The sequence below is a fragment of the Dasypus novemcinctus genome, chromosome 13 (assembly GCF_030445035.2).
Source record: "Dasypus novemcinctus isolate mDasNov1 chromosome 13, mDasNov1.1.hap2, whole genome shotgun sequence".
NCBI lineage: Eukaryota > Metazoa > Chordata > Mammalia > Cingulata > Dasypodidae > Dasypus > Dasypus novemcinctus.
In genome coordinates, this window is record NC_080685.1 from 91,320,889 (window position 1) to 91,339,993 (window position 19,105).

Sequence of the window (19,105 nt, forward strand, 5' to 3'; positions counted from 1 at the left end):
CATGGATCCCTCAATCCAGGTTTTGTCCCAGACCTCTGCTCTTCACCTAGAATAGAAACTTTTTCATTCCCAGGAATGGGAAACCAGAACCTGGAGAGAAGCTGGGAGACTCCCAAAGAAATCTTAGCTCCTCGCTTCCCCCAGCATAGGGTCAAGCAAGGCCAGGCTTCCCTGAGGGTCACTAGTTTTGCCTCTCTGGAAAACCATCCAAAACACATTAATTTGTTCACATTTCAAAACCACTTTATTACCAAAATGAACAAAAGAAGAATGGCATTTAAATTAAATAAATTACACATATAGCTCAAGAGTCCCGGTCCTCCCCGGGAACCACATCAAAACAGGTCAGTTTCACTAAGAACATTCAAAAGTATTGAAATTCTGGATTATTCCACTACCTTGTCCCCTCTTCCTGCCTCAATCACATCCTGAAGAGTGGTCTGTGTCAATTTGTGTTATTCCCAACGTTTTCCTGCAGTGATGTTTTCCTCAGTGCCCTCTCTGCCCTGGGTGTTCCCAATCTTGCCTCCATGGTGGACTCTGTATTTCTACCTTTGGACATGTTGCAGGGTCTCTTCTAAGCCCTGATCATCTCCAGGGCATGGTGAATCATAAACCCCTTCAGTTCTGGGACTGCCCTGCGGGTTGATGGTCACTTTAGCCAAGTTCTCAAGGGAACCTTGGACTTGGGAGGTCCTGGGGCTTTGTGACCTTCAGACCCCAGGGCCTGAGCTGGCCTTTGAAACATGTGGAGTAGGGGAGGGTGAATTGTCACTGACTAATCTTCCTGTCTTCCCGGGGCTTTGGCACTTTGGGTGCTGGGCAGTGGCGAATCCCAGATAATATTATCTTCTGCCTCCCAACTTTTGAGTTCCTTTGGCAGCCAGATGGCATAATGAATTCACAGAGAAGCAAATGCCTGTGGGCCAAGAATGTGTTGGCTCTTTGCCAGCACCCACTTCTTTAACTCTTGGAAGACTTGCTAGTTGACTCACTCACTCAACACACAGACATGCAAAGCAGGTGAGGCTGACGTTAGAACTGCAACGTTTTCCAGGCTGGGCCCGCCCAACCTGCTGGGGCAGGGGACATTTTGCTGAAGGAGCTTGGGAGAAGCAGTGCGGAGAGGTTTTCTGTGCACTTCCAGGGAAATTTTTCTAGAACACTTGCACATGGAACCTATTTATTTCAAGTCTACAGCGGGGCTTCCTCTAGTTACCTCGCCTTACAGGGAGAGCTCAACCCCTCTTCTCATCTTTCCTAGAGCAGATGGCCTCAGGACCTGAGTTTGTTTAGGAGTCCCAGGGGAGGAAGACTTAGTCTCGGTGTTCTGCAGCCAGGTGGGCCTCGCTGGTGCCTGGGGGGCTTCCTCCTTGCCTGACTGAAAGGGCTCCACGTGGTGCTGCACCACAAGCCGATAACAGAGTTAAAATGACTGGCTCTTTGCCAGATGAAGAAGGAAAAAAGGCAGATTCCCCAAGGAGAGGAGGCGCCTCCCTGACCAGCCTTAAGGTCTGGGGGACGGTCAGGTTCCCCCCAGTTTGCCTTGGGTGGGCACTAGCACCTTCCCGCCTCCGGTATCAGGTACAAAGAGGATCTCCAGCAGCCTTTGTGCAGAGTAACCGGTATCTGTCGCTTGGTTGCCCGAGGATTCTGGCCGCCCCTTGGGTTCCTACCAGCCTTGAGTGGCAGGGAGCAGCTCCTGAAGGCAGGGGAGTGATAAAGCTTCGTGAGGCAGACCCTCCAGGGAGGGCGCCCTGGCGGTCTTGAGCATCCTGGTCACCCCCAGGCCAGAGTCCAACGTGCTGCGTAGCAGTGACCGTCTTAGCAGCCTTGGATGAGGAGGAAGGGGATACAGCCACCAAGACACAGATGCTGGCTTGTGGGGAGCACATGGTTCCAGGGGTGCAGAGCTGCCAGGGACACAGTTGGGGCAGCTGGAGGGAGCCAGCCACAGAGTCCTGATGAATTCACTCCTGAGCCTAGCGGTGGCCTGACACCTCCGGCCCAAGGACGCTTCAGAAGCATGCGCCATGTCAGCACTCTGGTACTTTTCCTTCTGCTCTTGGCTCACTCTAAAGTCCTAAGGTCAAGGGATCCCATCAGCCACCACGGGCAGGGCCTGGGTGGGTCGGGTGGAGTCAGCGGAGGCTGCTGGCTCACTGGGGCCCAGGACCCTCAGCCCAGGGCCCTGAGGGTCCGAGGAAGCGTGGAGGGGTGGGGTCTCCAGGCCTGGTTCTGTAGGAGCAGGCTGGACATGGTGTTGCCCTCTAGAGAGGCCAGGAGGGGTCAGGAGCCAGGAGGAAGAGGGTAGAGAGGCGCCGTCCTGCAGGATGTGCTCTCCACTCCCCGCCACTAGCAGCGCTCCCGGGCACATCCTTCTCGGAGGTTCCAGGAGCCAGGCGCTCTGGAGGCAGCAGGGGAAGCAGCTGGGGCCTCACAGGGCCGTCAGAGTCTCTGCGTGAAACATGCTCCCAAACATCTCCTTCGGGGCCACAGGAGGGAAAGGTAAGGGAGGAAGAGCGTTAGACCTGCTGGGTTCCGAGGGGCTGCAGCCAAGAGGGGGCCCTTTGGAAAGAGGTAGTGTGTGTGTGTGAGTGCGAGAATGAGCTTGTGTGTGTGCACGTGTGCGTGTCAGTAGAAGCAGGCGAAAGCCTACGGCAGCCGTAGAGGTGGGCTGGTAGGGCAGAGACACAGGAAGATGCTTGCAATCTAACTCTAAATGGCCTGGGGTGTGCTGTGTGACCTTCCACGGGTCTCCTCCCCCTTTTAGCTTCAATTCTTCATCAGGTAAAAAGAGAAGGTGGGACTAGAAAAATTCGAAAGTCCGTCCTCTCTGTGATGTTGATGTGGGCTATGGGTGGAAGGCTCTTTGTCTCTTCAGAGATAACTAAGTTGTTTGACTTGTGGGTGTGAAACGGTAAGAGGCTGCAGTACTGCTCTTAGGGACCAGCAGGCTCCAGTCCCAGGAAATGTTTAACAAAGCAAGGGCTATAAACTTTAAGTATTTAGGGGAAATGCAAAAACCAAGGCTTATCTAAAATGTCTGGAGTCCTTGCTAAAAGCTTACCTAAGATGTGAAAGAGATATATGCTAATTGAAGCCTATTGAGAACTGAAACAAAGGGACCATTTGGCCTTTCCTCTCTGTATAAAAGACGTTTGAAAATCTTGTTCGGGGCTCGGGATTCAAACTGAAAGCTCCTGAGTCCGGCCGGCCGTCAATAAACCATTTTTCCTTCTCAAAATCATTCCTGAGTCCTGGCCTCTCTATACTAAAATAATTGAACTTCTCTTAAATTCCACAACATTAATGGCGACCACGGAGGGATAATAAATGAAGGCCAGAGACGGTAGCATTTTGCTGCCCCTTCCAAATCCCCGAGGAAGCCGGGAGGACTCGGGTGAACCCCAAATCTGGGCGCCCCTGGATTAAATTTAATCCAGAAAAGATGTGGGCTCCACCAGAATCTTCCCGACAAAAATCGAGGGCAATGGAAGGTCTGAAGAGAAAGATTCTGGGAACGAAAAAGAACTCCGAACATGGAAAAAGGTAAGACTCCCCGGGTGAGCACAGTCTGGAAGGCCCTAGCTTTAATTGCTAGGAAGGGGAGGCTGATCACCTCCCGAGAGAACCCTAGTAGCCCCAGAAGGCTGGGGGGAAGCCGTTCTCTCTAGGCTTGGGAAAAGGAGGAAAACCGGGGAAAAGCCCTGGTGTTTTGGGTTTGTCTAACTGCATGTTAGAATCTGGTACTGGTCTTATATCCACTGAAGGAGTGGAGTCTCAATTTTAATAGGAAGGGTATTTATAGGTTCGAGTCCTAATATCCTGGAAATTGGTCTAGATTAAGGAAAACAAAACTTGGTTACAGGAAAATGGATCGGCTTTTCTGGTGGAGCTTGGTCTGGGTGTAAAGTTTAAACAGTGGAAAAGTCTAGCTGAAATCTTTTGTTATGGTGCTAATTTGTGAATGAATTTGCTTTATACCAAATGTTAAGTGTTCTGAGGTTTGTGATGGCTGTGGGGGCAGCCGTGGTGAAAATAAATATATAAACTTGTGGGTCAGATTAGTGACCTTTGTGCTTCTGTCTGTGTCAGCTCAATGTTAGTGTTAGAGTTGTGTCCTTACATGAAGTAGAATTACAGCTGAGCTGGAGCCCTCCCTTGCCATTGGCAAGGGGGTGAAATGATTCTGGGGCAAAAGCTGAGGAGTCTAGATGTTTGTGCATGTTCTGGTGTCTTGTCTCTGGTCTGGCCCTTTGCCCCGGCTGGGAGGCCATCTGTGTCCGCGCCAAGCACCCAAGTCTGTTGGGAATGTCCCAGTCAGGGTGGCTGGGTTCCTGGGAGAGTTGCCAAATTTGAGTAGGTTCTGTCTGCCCATTTTGGCTGAAAGCTGGAAAGGGGGGAGCGGCTTGCCCCTTTCCAGTGAGTCCACCCTTCTATTCATAAGCCGCATTCCTGTTTGTTGTGCACCCGACTGCCTGGAAGGGGGGGAAGTGAAGGAGGTGAAAAGCAGAATCAGAATAAATGCAGTAAAGTTCCCTCCTTAGGGTGTCAAAGCCAAAATACGTTTGCATTCTGCTCAGGTTCTTAGAAGGTATTGTAGTAACCTTAAGTAAGAGAATGTTCTGTGAAGGTAAACTTTGTGTTAAGGGTATAAATATAAAAGTTTTACAAAGCATTGTTTAAGGTATTTAAGTGGCTAATTGCAGAAAGTCATTATTTAACAAAACTGAATTGATAATAATAATAATAAAAGGCAATTTTATAACAAACTTATTCGGCAGCCAATCTCCCCTGCCAACTTGCTTCCAAAAAAACTGTTTCTGGTATTACATGCTACTAAGTATTTAAAGTGAAGAAAAGTTCATTATTTTAACAAACTTGTTTAGTATTAATGGCAATTATATGTTGCAAGAAGTTTGCCTGGTAACTTAGTATGTGGGATATATGGAGTGTGTTTTTATTGTTAAGGCAACAGAAGATGATTTTGTCCTAAGATAAAATGATTGATTATTGGAAAGAGTAGAGTGTGGGACAGAACCTGAATGAATACTGAAAGTGTAGAAGGTTTGTGGAAGGGAAATTTTTATGATTAAATTGAGTAAGATCAATATACAAAGAAAATATTTTATCAATAGCTTCTTGTGCTTTAACCTCATCATATCCTCAATGTTTGAAGAAGAGTCTTACCTCTTTTAAAAGAACATTTTATGTTCTAGAAATCAAATCCTGAAAAGTAGCCTTTTATTTCAAACTAACTGCAAGAGATTTATTCTTTCACTTTAAAGGAAAAATTAAAGTAATGGTTAAGTTCATTTAATATGTTATAAGTTGAATGAAAGGTATTTAAAGGTGTTATAAAATTAATAGGTTTTAAAAAATTAATAAAAACTGTAACTAAGAGTTAAAATCATTTATAAATGCATTTATATTGTAAAACAGTGGAAAGACAATAACTGAGATTATAGCTGGGTGAATTTAGCCTGAAACTATTATTTAAGTGTAAATTCTACACTAACCTTTCCTTTGTTTATGGTTGCTTCAGGCCTAACCTCGCCCTTTGCCTTTGCCTGTGGTTATTTCATAATTGAGAAGAGCTGGGACATCACTGTCTCCTCTTCTGGTATTAGTAACCCTTTCTCTCATGAATTCAAGTGTAAACTAAATAAATTGCTGCCTGATAGAATAAGGTTAAATGGCCACTGGAGTTTTATTATCTCCAAAATCAAAAGGGGGGTGGAGGGGGAGAAGTCTCCTGCCTTGACGGTCAGTGTTCCTAAGAGTGGCAATTCATGAGAGAAAGCAGTCTGTCTCCCTGAGGCTTCAAATAGCCTCAGTAAATATATATAAAACTAATCTTGTTGCTTATCCAAAATTCTGCTAATTTCAAGGTAAAATATAAAGTTCTAAAACAAAATGGTGCTAAGGCATTGAGAACATTTTGGTTATTACAATCCATTAAGTAAGAAAGAAAATTCTTGTGGTAAACTGCATGGTCATAGTGCAAATTAAGAAGAGTTTCAAAAGTCTTTGAAAAGTTTAAAGTAACTAAAGTCATGTTGTTGTGTCAAACTATTCATGTCTGCCTATTTGCTCAAATTGTTAAAAATTAAATATGCAGTTATATTTATAAATATTCTTAAAGCCCAAATTGAACTAAGCAGGATGAAAAAGTCAGAAATCTGATTATGGAAACAATTGGGAAAGGGCCTCCTCTTTGCAAGAGCTTTTAAGGCAAGACTAGGTGTGGCAGATTAAACCTATCTACTAGGCTAGGGAATTAAGAATCAGTTTGCCTGGTAATTTCCCAGTTTAAACCTTTGTCAGCCATAAATTGGAAAAAAAAAAAACACACAAAGATTAGGTTAATTTTCACAGAAGAAAAATGTTGATGTAACCCGGCGGCCTGCTGCCTCAGTCTCCCACTCCCGGGTTGGACAGCAGTGGAGGAGACCAGTTTAGGCCAGTCCTATGGGCAGTGGAAGGATGCCCAAGAAGGAGCTAACTAAGTCGGTGCCATTTCAGCACTAAATTCTATTCCTTATTTGAAAAAGGGGGGAGCAGGTAAAAACTAAAATGGTTGGAATGTGATAGAGGAAGCAGTTAAATCAAACTTTTGCGTGGGAAAGTTAAATCTCAGATAAGCTGTAACTTCTGAAGTATCCAATCTATGGAAAAACAGGAAGAGCTTGCATGCTAGGCTTAGGGGTATAAATTGTGTCATTTTTCTTTGTTCGGGGCACCAGCCATATCTGGCTCTGCGCCCCTTCTTGCAAGATTGAGAATAAAGTATTTTCTTCTCCACAATCTGGTGAGCCTTATTTTCTTCCAGAAGATTTCTTTCCAACAAAATAAGGTAATTAGTGGCTCTATTAACAAATTTCAGTAAGTAAAGGAAAGTCCATAAAAACTATGGAGAGATCTTTCCTGGGTTATGATTTTAAAAAATTAAGTAATTGTGTAATGTGTTTTGAAACCTGGAAGTCAGTTATGCTTGTGTTTTAAAACCTGGTAGTCAGTTATGCTTTTAAATTAATAATTTTCATAACTTAAAGAAAAGAAGTTTTTAGCTTCCTGTAAGGGAAAAAGAGAACATTCCTTGCATAAACTATTATGGTTTCAATTTTATTTAACTTGAGTGTAATCTCCCATAGTTAATTTATAAACTAAATTAACATATGTACAAAATCTTTACAGTAATGAAAATTGTAAGTTCACATTGGTGAAATTAGGCTAAAGGAAAAAGATTGTAGATATGCTCTCTTAAATAAAGAGTAAATTTCTTTCATTGGTAATTGTAATTTAGTAAGTTTATTTAAACATGAGGTGTCTAGTCAATGCGGTTATAGTCAATTATAAAGAGTTTGTGAAACATCTTCCAAACTGAAAATGTTTAAATAGTTCTAGTTGTAGAAGTCATTGTTAACTAAAGAAACTTAGATTGGTATTGGTAGCAGAAATAACTTCATGATAATAAACCTGTCTGAAGGCCACTGCAAAATACACATTTAAGTAAATGGTAATAAAAGGTTGTCTTGATTCTATTGGAAATATTCTGTTTTCATTCTAACAATGAAAAATAATATTTTTCCTCTATTACTAAAGTGAAGTACCTACTGTTATCTTCATAGTAAAATTGTGTAAGTAGATGGTCATTTGATATATGTATTGCGTTAAGTTGTTTAAAATATATAAAACAAGGAATAGACTTTAACATTGTCAAACTCTTGTGCATTCGAACCAGGCCTTGTATACATTACAGGTGGCCTCTCCATGTGAGTTGTTGGCTGGGCTGGTCACTGACCCCTCAATTGAAAATATGTGCTATATCAGTCTCTGGTTCTGCTCCTGAAGTTGATGGAAACTATATTGCAGTTTCAAGCTCCTGCAGCCAATAATGACTCGGTACAGCCAAGTGTACAGTGGATATCGCTTCCAGACTGGCACTGTTCCATGGTGCCAGAGAGCGCTATGCACCAGGCTAGTAGAATACTGGAAAATCTCTGGAATACTGGAAGGATGCTGCAACTTGCTCACTGCGTTGAAGAACATGCTAAGTGGAGCCATGATACCAGGAGACTGTAAGTAAAACTTAAACAATTGGCATTATGGCCTGCTCTCATGGAGAGATAACATGTAAAGTATTACAAACCTGAAACTCAAAACTAATAATGGCAACTCTGAATCCTTATGCATTAAGTAATACATTAGTTAATATTAAGTGCTGTACCTTTATCCTGTACTAAATATATGCCTAATAATTGTAATGTTATCTTTTCTATTTTGGATCAAGTGCAGAAGTATATTAGACATGTTAAATTCCTGGTAAAATCATTTTCTAAACAGTTAATAACATGTCTATAGAATAAGGTGGCAGTCTCAGCCAGTCTCAGTTAGCAAAAGTGAGGCTTGCTTGCTGATGGTGAGTCACCTATTGAACAAGTCAAAATTGCTAGAAATTGTACAATGAAAACCAAGGTGTAAAAATCTTTATTCTGTAGTTCTGATCACTCCCACAGGTGAAAACTAAGAGTATTTCCAAATTAGTGTTCTAATCCTGAGTGAAGCCAGTTGCCCAAGGAGTACCAGTTCACCAGGAGCATCTGACAGAGCGAATGAGTGTCAATCATTGAACAGCTTGGAATGTGTCTTCAGACAAAGCTAAGTGTCTGTTGCAATTTCTCTCTAAAGATGGATAACTTAAAAAAGAATATATATGCTGTTCCCACCAGCTTTTAAGGAATGCCATCTTTATAGGTACCTAACCTTGTCTACCTCTGTAATCCAATGTGTCCTCTTTTAAAAACAGGTATTCCAAAATTTTAATTAAGTTTGTTTCTTTCAGAGTGAACATCTTATTAACCATATGAAAACTTCATCCAACTTCGTACAGAATGCCAGATCCATCTTCCTCCAGTTAGAATAAATTAAAGAGTTTTACACCTTATTAGGCAATGACTACAGCCCATGGCCAGCAGGAAGCAGTTACAGAAAAGAGATCCGTCTCCCTTCAGCACCCCTTTTAAATTAAAGGTGTAAACTCTTTAAGAGTAAAATAAAGGTAATAGATGGATCTGGAACCTCACTGGAAATCCACGTGAGTGCCAGTGGCAGCAGAATAACTGCAGGAGGCCCCTGCCCAAGATTCTGCTGTCCAGAATGAAAAGCTCTAAACTTCTAAAAACGGTCCTGGATGCTGTACTAAAGACTGATAAATAATCAATCAAAACAACAAACAGCCATCCACCTCATAGCTCCAACAATAATTATGCCAAAGCTTAGCAAGTTAATCTTTGGCAGAAAGGGGGGAATGATGTGGGCTATGGGTGGAAGGCTCTTTGTCTCTTCAGAGATAACTAAGTTGTTTGACTTGTGGGTGTGAAACGGTAAGAGGCTGCAGTACTGCTCTTAGGGACCAGCAGGCTCCAGTCCCAGGAAATGTTTAACAAAGCAAGGGCTATAAACTTTAAGTATTTAGGGGAAATGCAAAAACCAAGGCTTATCTAAAATGTCTGGAGTCCTTGCTAAAAGCTTACCTAAGATGTGAAAGAGATATATGCTAATTGAAGCCTATTGAGAACTGAAACAAAGGGACCATTTGGCCTTTCCTCTCTGTATAAAAGACGTTTGAAAATCTTGTTCGGGGCTCGGGATTCAAACTGAAAGCTCCTGAGTCCGGCCGGCCGTCAATAAACCATTTTTCCTTCTCAAAATCATTCCTGAGTCCTGGCCTCTCTATACTAAAATAATTGAACTTCTCTTAAATTCCACAACAATGTTATTTTGGTCTATCCAGGATTGTGGGAATATGCTGGAAATTCCCAGAGGGCACAGACACCAGCCTGCCAGTTTGATGTAAAGTCTCCTACCTGCCATAAACAGGTGTTCAAAGAGGTCTAGAGAACTCTGCCGAAAAGAATGGGGAGAGGCACAGGAAGAGAACGCTATTTCTAACAGATGCAAAGCCAGATTTTGCTAAACCTAGTCATCTGGGTTTCTTTTAATTCAGGGCACTGGGCTGGTGCTGATTTTCCTGTCAGGCCCCTAGGGCGCTGGAGGGATAGTAACGCCTCCCATCAGCCATCAGCACAGCCTTTAGTTCTTACCGCCGCCCACAGGCAGCCATATTTCATTTGAACCCCTAGAATTCACCTGAGGCTATCTGTTTTGCTCACTGCTGTTGAATTAATGACAGAACCCCCGCCCCCCACCAACTCTGTGGGGAAAGTGGGGCACTTATTACCAATATTTCCTTATTTTACGGATGAGAAAAACGGGGGCTCAGCAGAGTAATGTGACTTGCCCCAAATCAGGTGGCTGATGTGCTGGAGAGTTAAGAATAGACACTGGTGATCTAGGACCTGGCCCAGCGTCTCCCTTCCCCCACGATGCCTTTCAGGGAGTGAGAAGGAGAAAGATCTGCCAGTGAAAGAAAGGCGAGAACGACACTTTGTTGCCTTGGAGGTGGCTGCTCCGGCTTGGAGGCAGAGCACAGTGACGCTGTCTCCGCTGTCTCCGGGGGATCGGGGGATCTCCTTCCTCCCCCTCCCACCCTGCCAGCGCCTTTACTCCCTCCTCCCAGCCCCTCTCAGCTCACCTGTTCTAAGTCCCAGTAGCTGGGGCTGGCATCTGCGGAATCGTATGAGAGCTCAGGGTCGACTGGCGCCTGGAAGGGGGTAAACCAGCAGAGGGTGAGCTCCAGGGGCCGAGGAAACAAGCCAGGCGCTCCGTGGCAGGAAGAGGGACATCGGCACTGGGTGGGCACCACATTTTCCGATGTGTACCTCTCCCTCTTGCCCCTTCCTGCATCTCCCTCGCCTGCCTCACAAATAAAGCACAGCTGGGATCTTCCCCTGCCACCAGGCAGCTGGGCCTCAGGTCTGCCCTCCTTTACCGGGCATTTTCGAGGCAGGGAATGTTTACCAGCTTATAGGGAAGAGCCGCCTAACCCTGGAGATTTCATTTCCCTTTTCTGGAAATCTGTTTCCTCATTTGTGATCTGTAAAAGTAGGATAACCACATGTGCTTTGCCAGCCTTCTACTTCGTCATGCTGCTGAAAAGGTACGTGTGTGTGTATGTTTATATACATATACATGCATACCTACATGTATGTAATTTATATATGAATATTTTGTGAACTGAAACAGTTGGAAATTATTATGCAATAATAAGTGACCAGGATTCTTCAGAACCTCCCTCTTTTTGCTCTATGGACAAAGTTCATGAAGTAGCAAAGTCCATTGCTGCCCCCAGTTTCCCTCTAAGCGTGGCGGGCAGGCACCCAGGCCCTGTGTTTTCCTGGGCAGTGTTTCAACACTTAGAACAGATGGCTTCACCTTCATCAGTCTCTGAAAGCAAAGAGCAAATCGTTGCGCAAGGGCCAGAAAAGCCTTTCTTATGACTACAGAGGGCAGGGGAGGTGTTTTTATTGAGGGCTCCGGCATAAACAAGGTTTGGGAGGTCAAGGGCAGGGGCTGAGCTGGGAGGGGATCCTTAGGGGCTGGGCAATGGCTGGCAAGGCCTGGGCAGGGACCCCAGGGGGTGGGCTTTTTTGGGTTCCTCAGGTTTCTGTTATTTGAATCTCATTGGCATAGCCCTCGCTGAGCTAGAAGCTGGGACAAAACTCAGACCCAACCTCTTCATCGTCACCTGCCTGAGATCTTCAAGCTCTGTTAAATTAAAATGGGCAGGCTCATTCCCTTCCCTTCCCCAAACCCCTTTTAGGAAGAGTGAAGGAGCAAGAGGATGAGCTATCCCAGACACTAGGCAGAATGTAAAAAAAAAAATTTTTTTTTGCCTACGCTATACAGTCCCATGTTATACTTTTTAGCTTTCCTTCCAGTAATATACATGACCTTAGACTTTCCTTTTCAACCATTGTCATACCCATATAATAGCAATGCTCCTTACAAATACTATGTTGTGTTTTCACTTTTTCTATTCATTCCAAAGATTAGCAACCTTTTTAGAAATTCGGACAGAATGTAATTTGCTTTGGATGTTCCTGTGGCCAGGGAATTAATGTTTATACAGGATGTCCCAATATACAAAGTGCTTTCAAGTAACATGCGAGATATGCTTATCAGTTAATCCTAAAAACAAAAGCAGAAAACGAAAAACCCCATGGGGCAGGTAATGTCATTTTACGGTGCCCGATCTATAGATAAGGAAATCGAGATTCAGAAAAGTTAAATGACAGAACCACAGCTGAAACTCAAACTCTCTCCTGTGTTTTTTCTTATGCTCCTTGGTCCTGCTGTTTCATTGCCTGGGAGCCCAGGATTTCCCAGGTGCAGGGACCTTACCCCTTGGAAGTCGTGTCCTGGGTCCACTTCTCTGGCATTTGCTTGAGCAAAGAGGACTGCATCGTGTATACTGGGAAAGACGTGATTGCGCTCCAGGCCCCCATCGTCAAAGACACCTCCATGGCTAATGTCGTTGTACACCTGGGCTGGAAAGAGGAAACGACCACCTTCAGAAAGATAACAGCCGTGACGGGTGGGGGTGGGGGAGAATGAAGAGACCAGAGCAGGGAGGGAAGGAGAATCAGAAAATCCTGAGGGTTGTGTTCTGGCAGCGGCGGCCATCGGCATTGCAATACCAGCTATGGGCAGCAGAGGGCGACACGAGCTTGGGGATGCTGACGCTTCCACCCAGGGCAGGAGGAAGGGGTTTGATTCAGGGGGTGACTGGGGAAGGAAAGGCTTAAACACCCACTAGGAGGCCACTGCTAGTTCTATCCTGGAAAGTTACCCAGATCTTTCCTGCAATCTCCATGTGTGGCAGAGCCCTTACTCTCACCAAATTCTAGAAAATCTGAGGAAGCTTCCAGAAAGAGCTGAAGGGATTCCACCTGATTCTAACTCTGGAAGTTGTTGCCACCCCAGAACTGCTCTCCCTGAGCAAGGTCCCCACGGAGACGGGGACGTGATCAAGCCAGCTCTGAAGTCGGGCAGCCCCGCTGGAAGGGACCTGACCCTCTCTGGGAAACTGGGTGTGTGTTATGGGACCCTTAACGTTTTCTTGTGTATTGTGTGTGCTCCTGTTTCTGTATCCGCACGCTTTGCATACATGCTAATGAAGTCAGTGCATAGTGTTCTGTGGACATCTCCTTGGGGTGTGTACATGCACCCTCTGGAGACTGGGTGCATATACCAGTAAGTGTCTGTATGTCCCCTGAATAATTAGAATATCTGTGTGCTCTATGCTCAGAGAGATTCATGGACCTTCGGATTAGGAGAGGACCCCCAAGTTCATCCGTCAGTCCCCTCATTTATGGATGAGTAACTTGGTCAAGGTCCCTTGACAAATTAGGGATGGGGCAAATTGGAACCTGAGTTGTTCTTTCTCAAGTTCATGGCTATTGGGACCCCTAGTAGGTTGACATAATCTGGCCTCAGCCTGCCCTGACTGGTGTTTCTTTTTTTTCTTTTAGAAGGTATCGGGGATTGAACCCAATGGCCTCGTACATGTGAAGCAGGTGCACAACCACTGAGCTCCCCCTACTCGACCTGACTGGTGGCTGAAGCTCTCATGAGCATATAGTAGTTTGGGGGAATTTTGGATGCACTTATCCCCACCACCACCAGTATTCAGGGCCATCAACCTGCCCCCATCCCACACCCTGGCCAGCATTTTGGTCCCCTAAAATAGCCTCCTTCTCTTACCATGAATGTTCACCAAGAAGACTTTCACACCGATCTTCCCGTAGGTGGAACTCAGCTAGAGGTGTTGGAGAGGGTTTTGGGGTAGGGAGACAAGAGGAAAGGAATGTTCTGAGTGGGTCTCAAAGTGATTCACAAAATGTACTTCAGCGGGGAAGCCAAACAAATAAGCACCTCTGAGAGGCCTGGCAGCCCAGGATAAAAATAGCACAAAAGCACACCACTTTTCCCTGGAGTGTTGGCCGAGAGCTCCTCTGGGAAGCGGAAATGTGGCTTTGCCAATGTGGCAAGCACTTAAAATCACCGTGGCTCCTTCCTATGTGGTCAGATCTGTTCTTTCAGTAGCTCAGATTCCCAGACTCCACCTTTTCTCCAACTCTGTGGCTTCAGGCGGAAGCTGGAAGGGATGACCCAGGCTAAGAGAGCCTAAGACTTTCGGCTGAGGCTGCCGGGACTCCAGCTCCAGGCTGGGGAAGCAGGCTGAGGCCCAAGGCTGGGGCTGGATCCTCCTCTGCAGCACTCTCTTCCTCTGTTTCCCCTCAGCGGCCTCTGCAGGAGCAAGCTCTGAGACTTGCTGACTCTGCAGAGGCGGCCCTGATAACTTATCTGATGGAATAATTTATTCAAGGTGTCCCGTGGGCTGCCTGTTTGGCCTAAGGGTGTGGGGCACTGATATTATTTCTTCTTCTCTTCTCTGTTGGCCGGAACTGGCTGACTGCCAGACTGTCAAGGTGAGTGTGGGAAGGAAGCAGACCATGGCCCAGGGCCAAGCTGGACTCTGCTCCTGGCGTGGAATCCTGGCGGCCTAAGCCGGAACTTGTGATGCTTCTGCCAGGGTGGGACAGGGCCTGAGGCTCTGGTACCCTTTCCAGAGACTCATTCTCAGGCTGTTCCTGGCCTGCTCTGCAGAAAGCATTCCCCCCCTGGTTACACCTGGGGGAAGGAGGGATCCTAAGGAAACTTCAGCCTCCTTGGCGAGCTCCCTGCTTCAGCTTGTGGAAACGAGAGCTCCGAGGAAAGGCCGAGAGGGAGCGTGGGGGCCGGCCCATGCTCCATCTCCCCGAGGGACTCACCTTGGCCAGGGCTTTGATGCCCATCAGGTCCACGAAGCTGACCCCGCTCATGTCGAGGATGAGTGTGTGGAAGGTGACGAAGGGCGGGACACTGGCCAGGGTGTCGCTGGGTTCCCTGGTGGACTCGGCAGAGGCGGGTGGCTCACAGTGGGCGGTGGAGGAGGTGTCAGGGCTCAAGGTGATGTAGGACACGCGGGCGCCGTTGGCAGGCGTCTGGTTGTTGTTGGGGTCAGTGGGCGCTGCGTTCTCAAAGTCCTGCTGGAGCTCCTGCAGGGAGACGGTCTGGAGGGGTGGGGAGTGGGGAGCGCAGGGTGAGGGACCTTCGCCCTGATGCAGCAGGGGCCAGGAGGGCAGAGGTGGTGGTGGAGGGGAATAAGCAGAGTGGGGGGAATAAAGGCCCTGAAGACCCCACTGCAAAGGCCTCGCCCCAAGCCCCTTCCTTACGCAGGGCCTGTGAGCTGGGGAGGGGCCTTCTGAGAGAAGGACCACAGCCAGCTCTCTCTGTTCTGGAAGGAAGCCCCTTTGGAAATAACCCAGTGTCTTTTTGTCTTGGTCTCTGTCTACCTGCTTCTCCCCAGACCTCCCATGCCCACTCCAGCCTTGGGTTTGCTAGAATACCAGTTAATTCACTCCTGCCCCCCATGCAGGGTTGTTCATAAGTTCAAGGGCAAAGCCCTATCTTAGCCAGAAAATGAGGAGGAGCCGAGGAAGTTTCCCTGTTACCCTGGGAGCTGGCAGCCCCTCACCCATGGAGAAGAACCCCAGTGGCCGCCAGGCACTGGTCGCAGAGTCTGTCTTTGCCTTGTAGGATGCTGAGAGGTGGGACAGGAGGGGACAAGATCAGGACGGGCAGGGGAGCAGGACATGGGGGGCTGTTCCTAGCCTCAGTTTACCTTGGTCTTCATGAAGAGAGACTTCCTCTGTTGCGTGGCCATCTTTATCCCCTTGTCATGCTTCTTCAGGTATTTCTGCTTGGCCAGCAATACTTTCTGAGGGTCCACACCTGTCTATAGGGAGAGACCCAACAGCAGTTTTCACTTCTACTCTCTTTGGAGGTGGCCTGCTCTTGGTTCTCTGACCCCTTCTGCTCCCATCTTTGGGCCTTAATCTCCATCCAGCTCCTCTGGTCACCAGAGGACCGGGCCTTACCTTGGCAATGACCTTTTGCCTGAAGATCTCTGAGTTGGCAAAGTAGAGAGGGGAGCAGTAAGTGACGATCTTAATCCCATGAATTTCCTGGACCTATGACAGGGAGACTGAGCTTAGGGGGAGTCATGTCTTTACTGGCATCCTTAAAAACCTTTTCACCTGGGATGGGGAAAGAGCAAAAGAGGGAGATCATAAGCATGGGTTACCCACCCTATTGTAGGTCTTGGGATTCACGTAAATGTCAGTGTCCATGACCTGGGCCAGAGCGTGGCCATTTCGACTGGACGAAGAAGGAAAAGAAAAACATAAGAGGATGCTCATAGCATTTGGGCCTGGGAGAATGTTTGGAGGTGGTGGTGGTGGTGGTGGTGGTGGTGGAGGTAGGGCAGAGCCTGCCCGGGCGGGAGAGGGCCCCTTCCTCCTGCCCTGCCTTGTTTTGCTTGTCTTTCTGGACTGTAGGCACATGTCTGCCAGCCTGGGCTTGGACTGTAACTAGGGGATGACAGGCAGGCCCTTGACGCAGCTCTCAGACTGGGGCTCAGGGGAGAAGAGGGATGGAGGTATACAAGGTCACAAGCCTCAGTGGCCCCGAAGTCATCATTCCTGGCTCTGAATGCTCAAGAAGAGAAGACAAGCTTTCTCCAACATCTGGCATTCTGTCAGCCTGGTCTGGATCCCACTCCCCACTCCTCAGTTTGTACTGTTTAATCTTGTTCTAGGAAGGATATAGCCTCTGTCCTGTGGCCTGGTGTCTCCTGGGATGGGGATCATATTTGATCTGGGGTTCTGGCAGTGCCTTCGGGAGGACTTTGAGTCTTGCCCACCTGCTCTTCCCTACTTCCTCGGCCACTTTATCCCCCAGTCCCCAGCCCTCCAGGAACTCAGTGACTTCCTTCCAGGTATTCAGGGTATAGGAAGTCACACAGCCCAACCTGTGCCCATGGGCCTGGCTGCGTTGGGCTTGGGAAGTCACACAGCCCAGCCTGTGCCCATGGGCCTGGCTGCGTTGGGCTTGGGGAGTCACACAGCCCAGGCTGTGCCCATGCGCCTGGCTGCGTTGGGCTTGGGAAGTCACACAGCCCAGGCTGTGCCCATGGGCCTGGCTGCGTTGGGCTTGGGGAATCACACAGCCCAACCTGTGCCCATGGGCCTGGCTGCGTTGGGCTTGGGAAGTCACACAGTACAGCCTGTGCCCATGGGCCTGGCTGCGTTGGGCTTGGGGAATCACACAGCCCAGCCTGTGCCCATGGGCCTGGCTGCGTTGGGCTTGGGAAGTCACACAGTACAGCCTATGCCCATGGGCCTGGCTGCGTTGGGCTTGGGGAATCACACAGCCCAGCCTGTGCCCATGGGCCTGGCTGCGTTGGGCTTGGGGAGTCACACAGCCCAGGTTGTGCCCATGGGCCTGGCTGCGTTGGGCTTGGGAAGTCACACAGCCCAGCCTGTGCCCATGGGCCTGGCTGCGTTGGGCTTGGGGAGTCACACAGCCCAGCCTGTGCCCATGGGCCTGGCTGTGTTGGGCTTGGGGAGTCACACAGCCCAACCTGTGCCCATGGGCCTGGCTGGGTTGGGCTTGGGAAGTCACACAGTCCAGCCTGTGCCCATGCACCTGGCTGCGTTGGGCTTGGGGAGTCACACAGCCCAGCCTGTGCCCATGTGCCTGGCTGCGTTGGGCTTGGGAAGTCACACAGCCCAACCTGAGCCCATGCGCCTGGCTGGGTTGGGCTTGGGGAATCACACAGCCCAACCTGTGCCCATGCGCCTGGCTGGGTTGGGCTCTCCTCAGGTCTGGAAGCACCTCCAGCATCAAGCCCAGGAGTCAGGGTACGGTGGGCTGGGACTCCCCAGCAGCCTGGTCCCAGGGACCCTGCTGCTGTGCCATGGTGGGAGGAGAGTGTTACTTACAACTGGGTCTGGAAGACCACGACCAGGACAGAGAAGGCGACACCCACTGCCACACCATACGGCAGACTCAGGAAGAAGGAGGAAAGGAAGCTCACCACCCAGACACACTGTGAAGAGAGAGATGTCAAAAGCAGGCTGGGGAGAAAACTCCCTCTTTCAGGAAGTCTTCCTGGATTAGGCTGTTCTCTGCTAGTACAACCTTTCCTTTTTATTGCATTTTTGTGGCATTTTATCTATTTGTGCTTAGTTACACTCCTCCATTTTCCCTACATTGAGTGTGGCTCCCTGATTTTGTCTGTATTCTTGTTTCTAGACCACCCTGGCACATGCAGGAAGGTAGCGTGGAGTAAATCATAAGAACATGAACCTGGTCAGATATGCCTGGGTTCAAAGTTTGGTTCTCCTATTTACTAGCTCAATTCTTTTTTTTTTTTTTAAAGATTTATTTATTTATTTAATTCCCCCCCTCCCCTGGTTGTCTGTTCTCTGTGTCTATTTGCTGCGTCTTGTTTCTTTGTCCACTTCTGTTGTCCTCAGCGGCACGGGAAGTGTGGGCGGCACCATTCTTGGGCAGGCTGCACTTTCTTTCACGCTGGGTGGCTCTCCTTATGGGTGCACTCCTTGCGCGTGGGGCTCCCCTGCGTGGGGCGGCACTCCTTGCGCCCATCAGCACTGTGCATGGGCCAGCTCCACACGGGTCAAGGAGGCCTGGGGTTTGAACCGTGGACCTCCCATGTGGTAGACGGACGCCCTAACCACTGGGCTAAGTCCGTTTCCCTAGCTCAATTCTTAATCCACAATTTCTTAATTCACAAAGGGGAATAATAATATCTACTTCAGAAAAGGATTAAAGAGTTGAGGAATATAAAGGTCCTAGCCTAGTGTTGGGCACCAATGCATGAGCAATAAGTGCAATAAATGCGAGCTCCCTCTCTCCAACTAATCGTGAGCTCTGTGAGCCTCCACAGATGCTCAGTGACTGCTCCTCACCCTGACTGCCTGGTGCCAGGGTGTGTGGGTGGGTTGCAGGATTGGAGGCAGTTTTGATAGTTGCCTCTCACTTCCCCCGCTCAAATTCCTCTACATGAAATAAACCAGTCCTGACACCTGTATAGAATTGCTGTGAAGCTTAAACGAGGCCATAGAGACACAAAATGCTATGTGACTATAAGGAACGATGGCCATGTCAGGGGAATTGTTGCGTGTGTTAAAAGTAGATCCTTGGGTTGGGGATTGGGACATAAATTTTTCTCCCTATTCTCATCACCCATTACTCATTTGGGATCCTGGATGGGCTACTCAATTATCTG

General features: G+C 47.9%; 1 protein-coding gene and 1 long non-coding RNA gene across 3 annotated transcripts in view; one reads left to right on the forward strand and one right to left on the reverse strand.

The window, feature by feature from the left end:
• Positions 1-221: 221 nt before the first annotated feature.
• SLC26A9 (solute carrier family 26 member 9) overlaps positions 222-19,105 on the reverse strand; it is a 37,126-nt gene continuing 18,242 nt past the window's right edge. For both annotated transcript variants that reach the window (XM_058275098.1, XM_071207694.1), the window contains 9 exons: positions 17,796-17,902; positions 16,101-16,170; positions 15,891-15,983; positions 15,635-15,748; positions 14,742-15,023; positions 13,672-13,726; positions 12,310-12,455; positions 10,601-10,669; positions 222-2,485 (listed from right to left, as the gene is read on the reverse strand). In XM_058275098.1, coding sequence (XP_058131081.1) covers positions 2,438-2,485; positions 10,601-10,669; positions 12,310-12,455; positions 13,672-13,726; positions 14,742-15,023; positions 15,635-15,748; positions 15,891-15,983; positions 16,101-16,170; positions 17,796-17,902 — 984 coding nt within the window. In that variant the 3' untranslated portion in view covers positions 222-2,437. The remainder of the gene's footprint in view (positions 2,486-10,600; positions 10,670-12,309; positions 12,456-13,671; positions 13,727-14,741; positions 15,024-15,634; positions 15,749-15,890; positions 15,984-16,100; positions 16,171-17,795; positions 17,903-19,105) is intronic.
• On the forward strand, positions 2,426-9,716 carry LOC131273083 (uncharacterized). The gene is made up of 2 exons (XR_009180217.2): positions 2,426-2,508; positions 7,766-9,716. It is a non-coding gene; the product is annotated as an uncharacterized lncRNA (long non-coding RNA).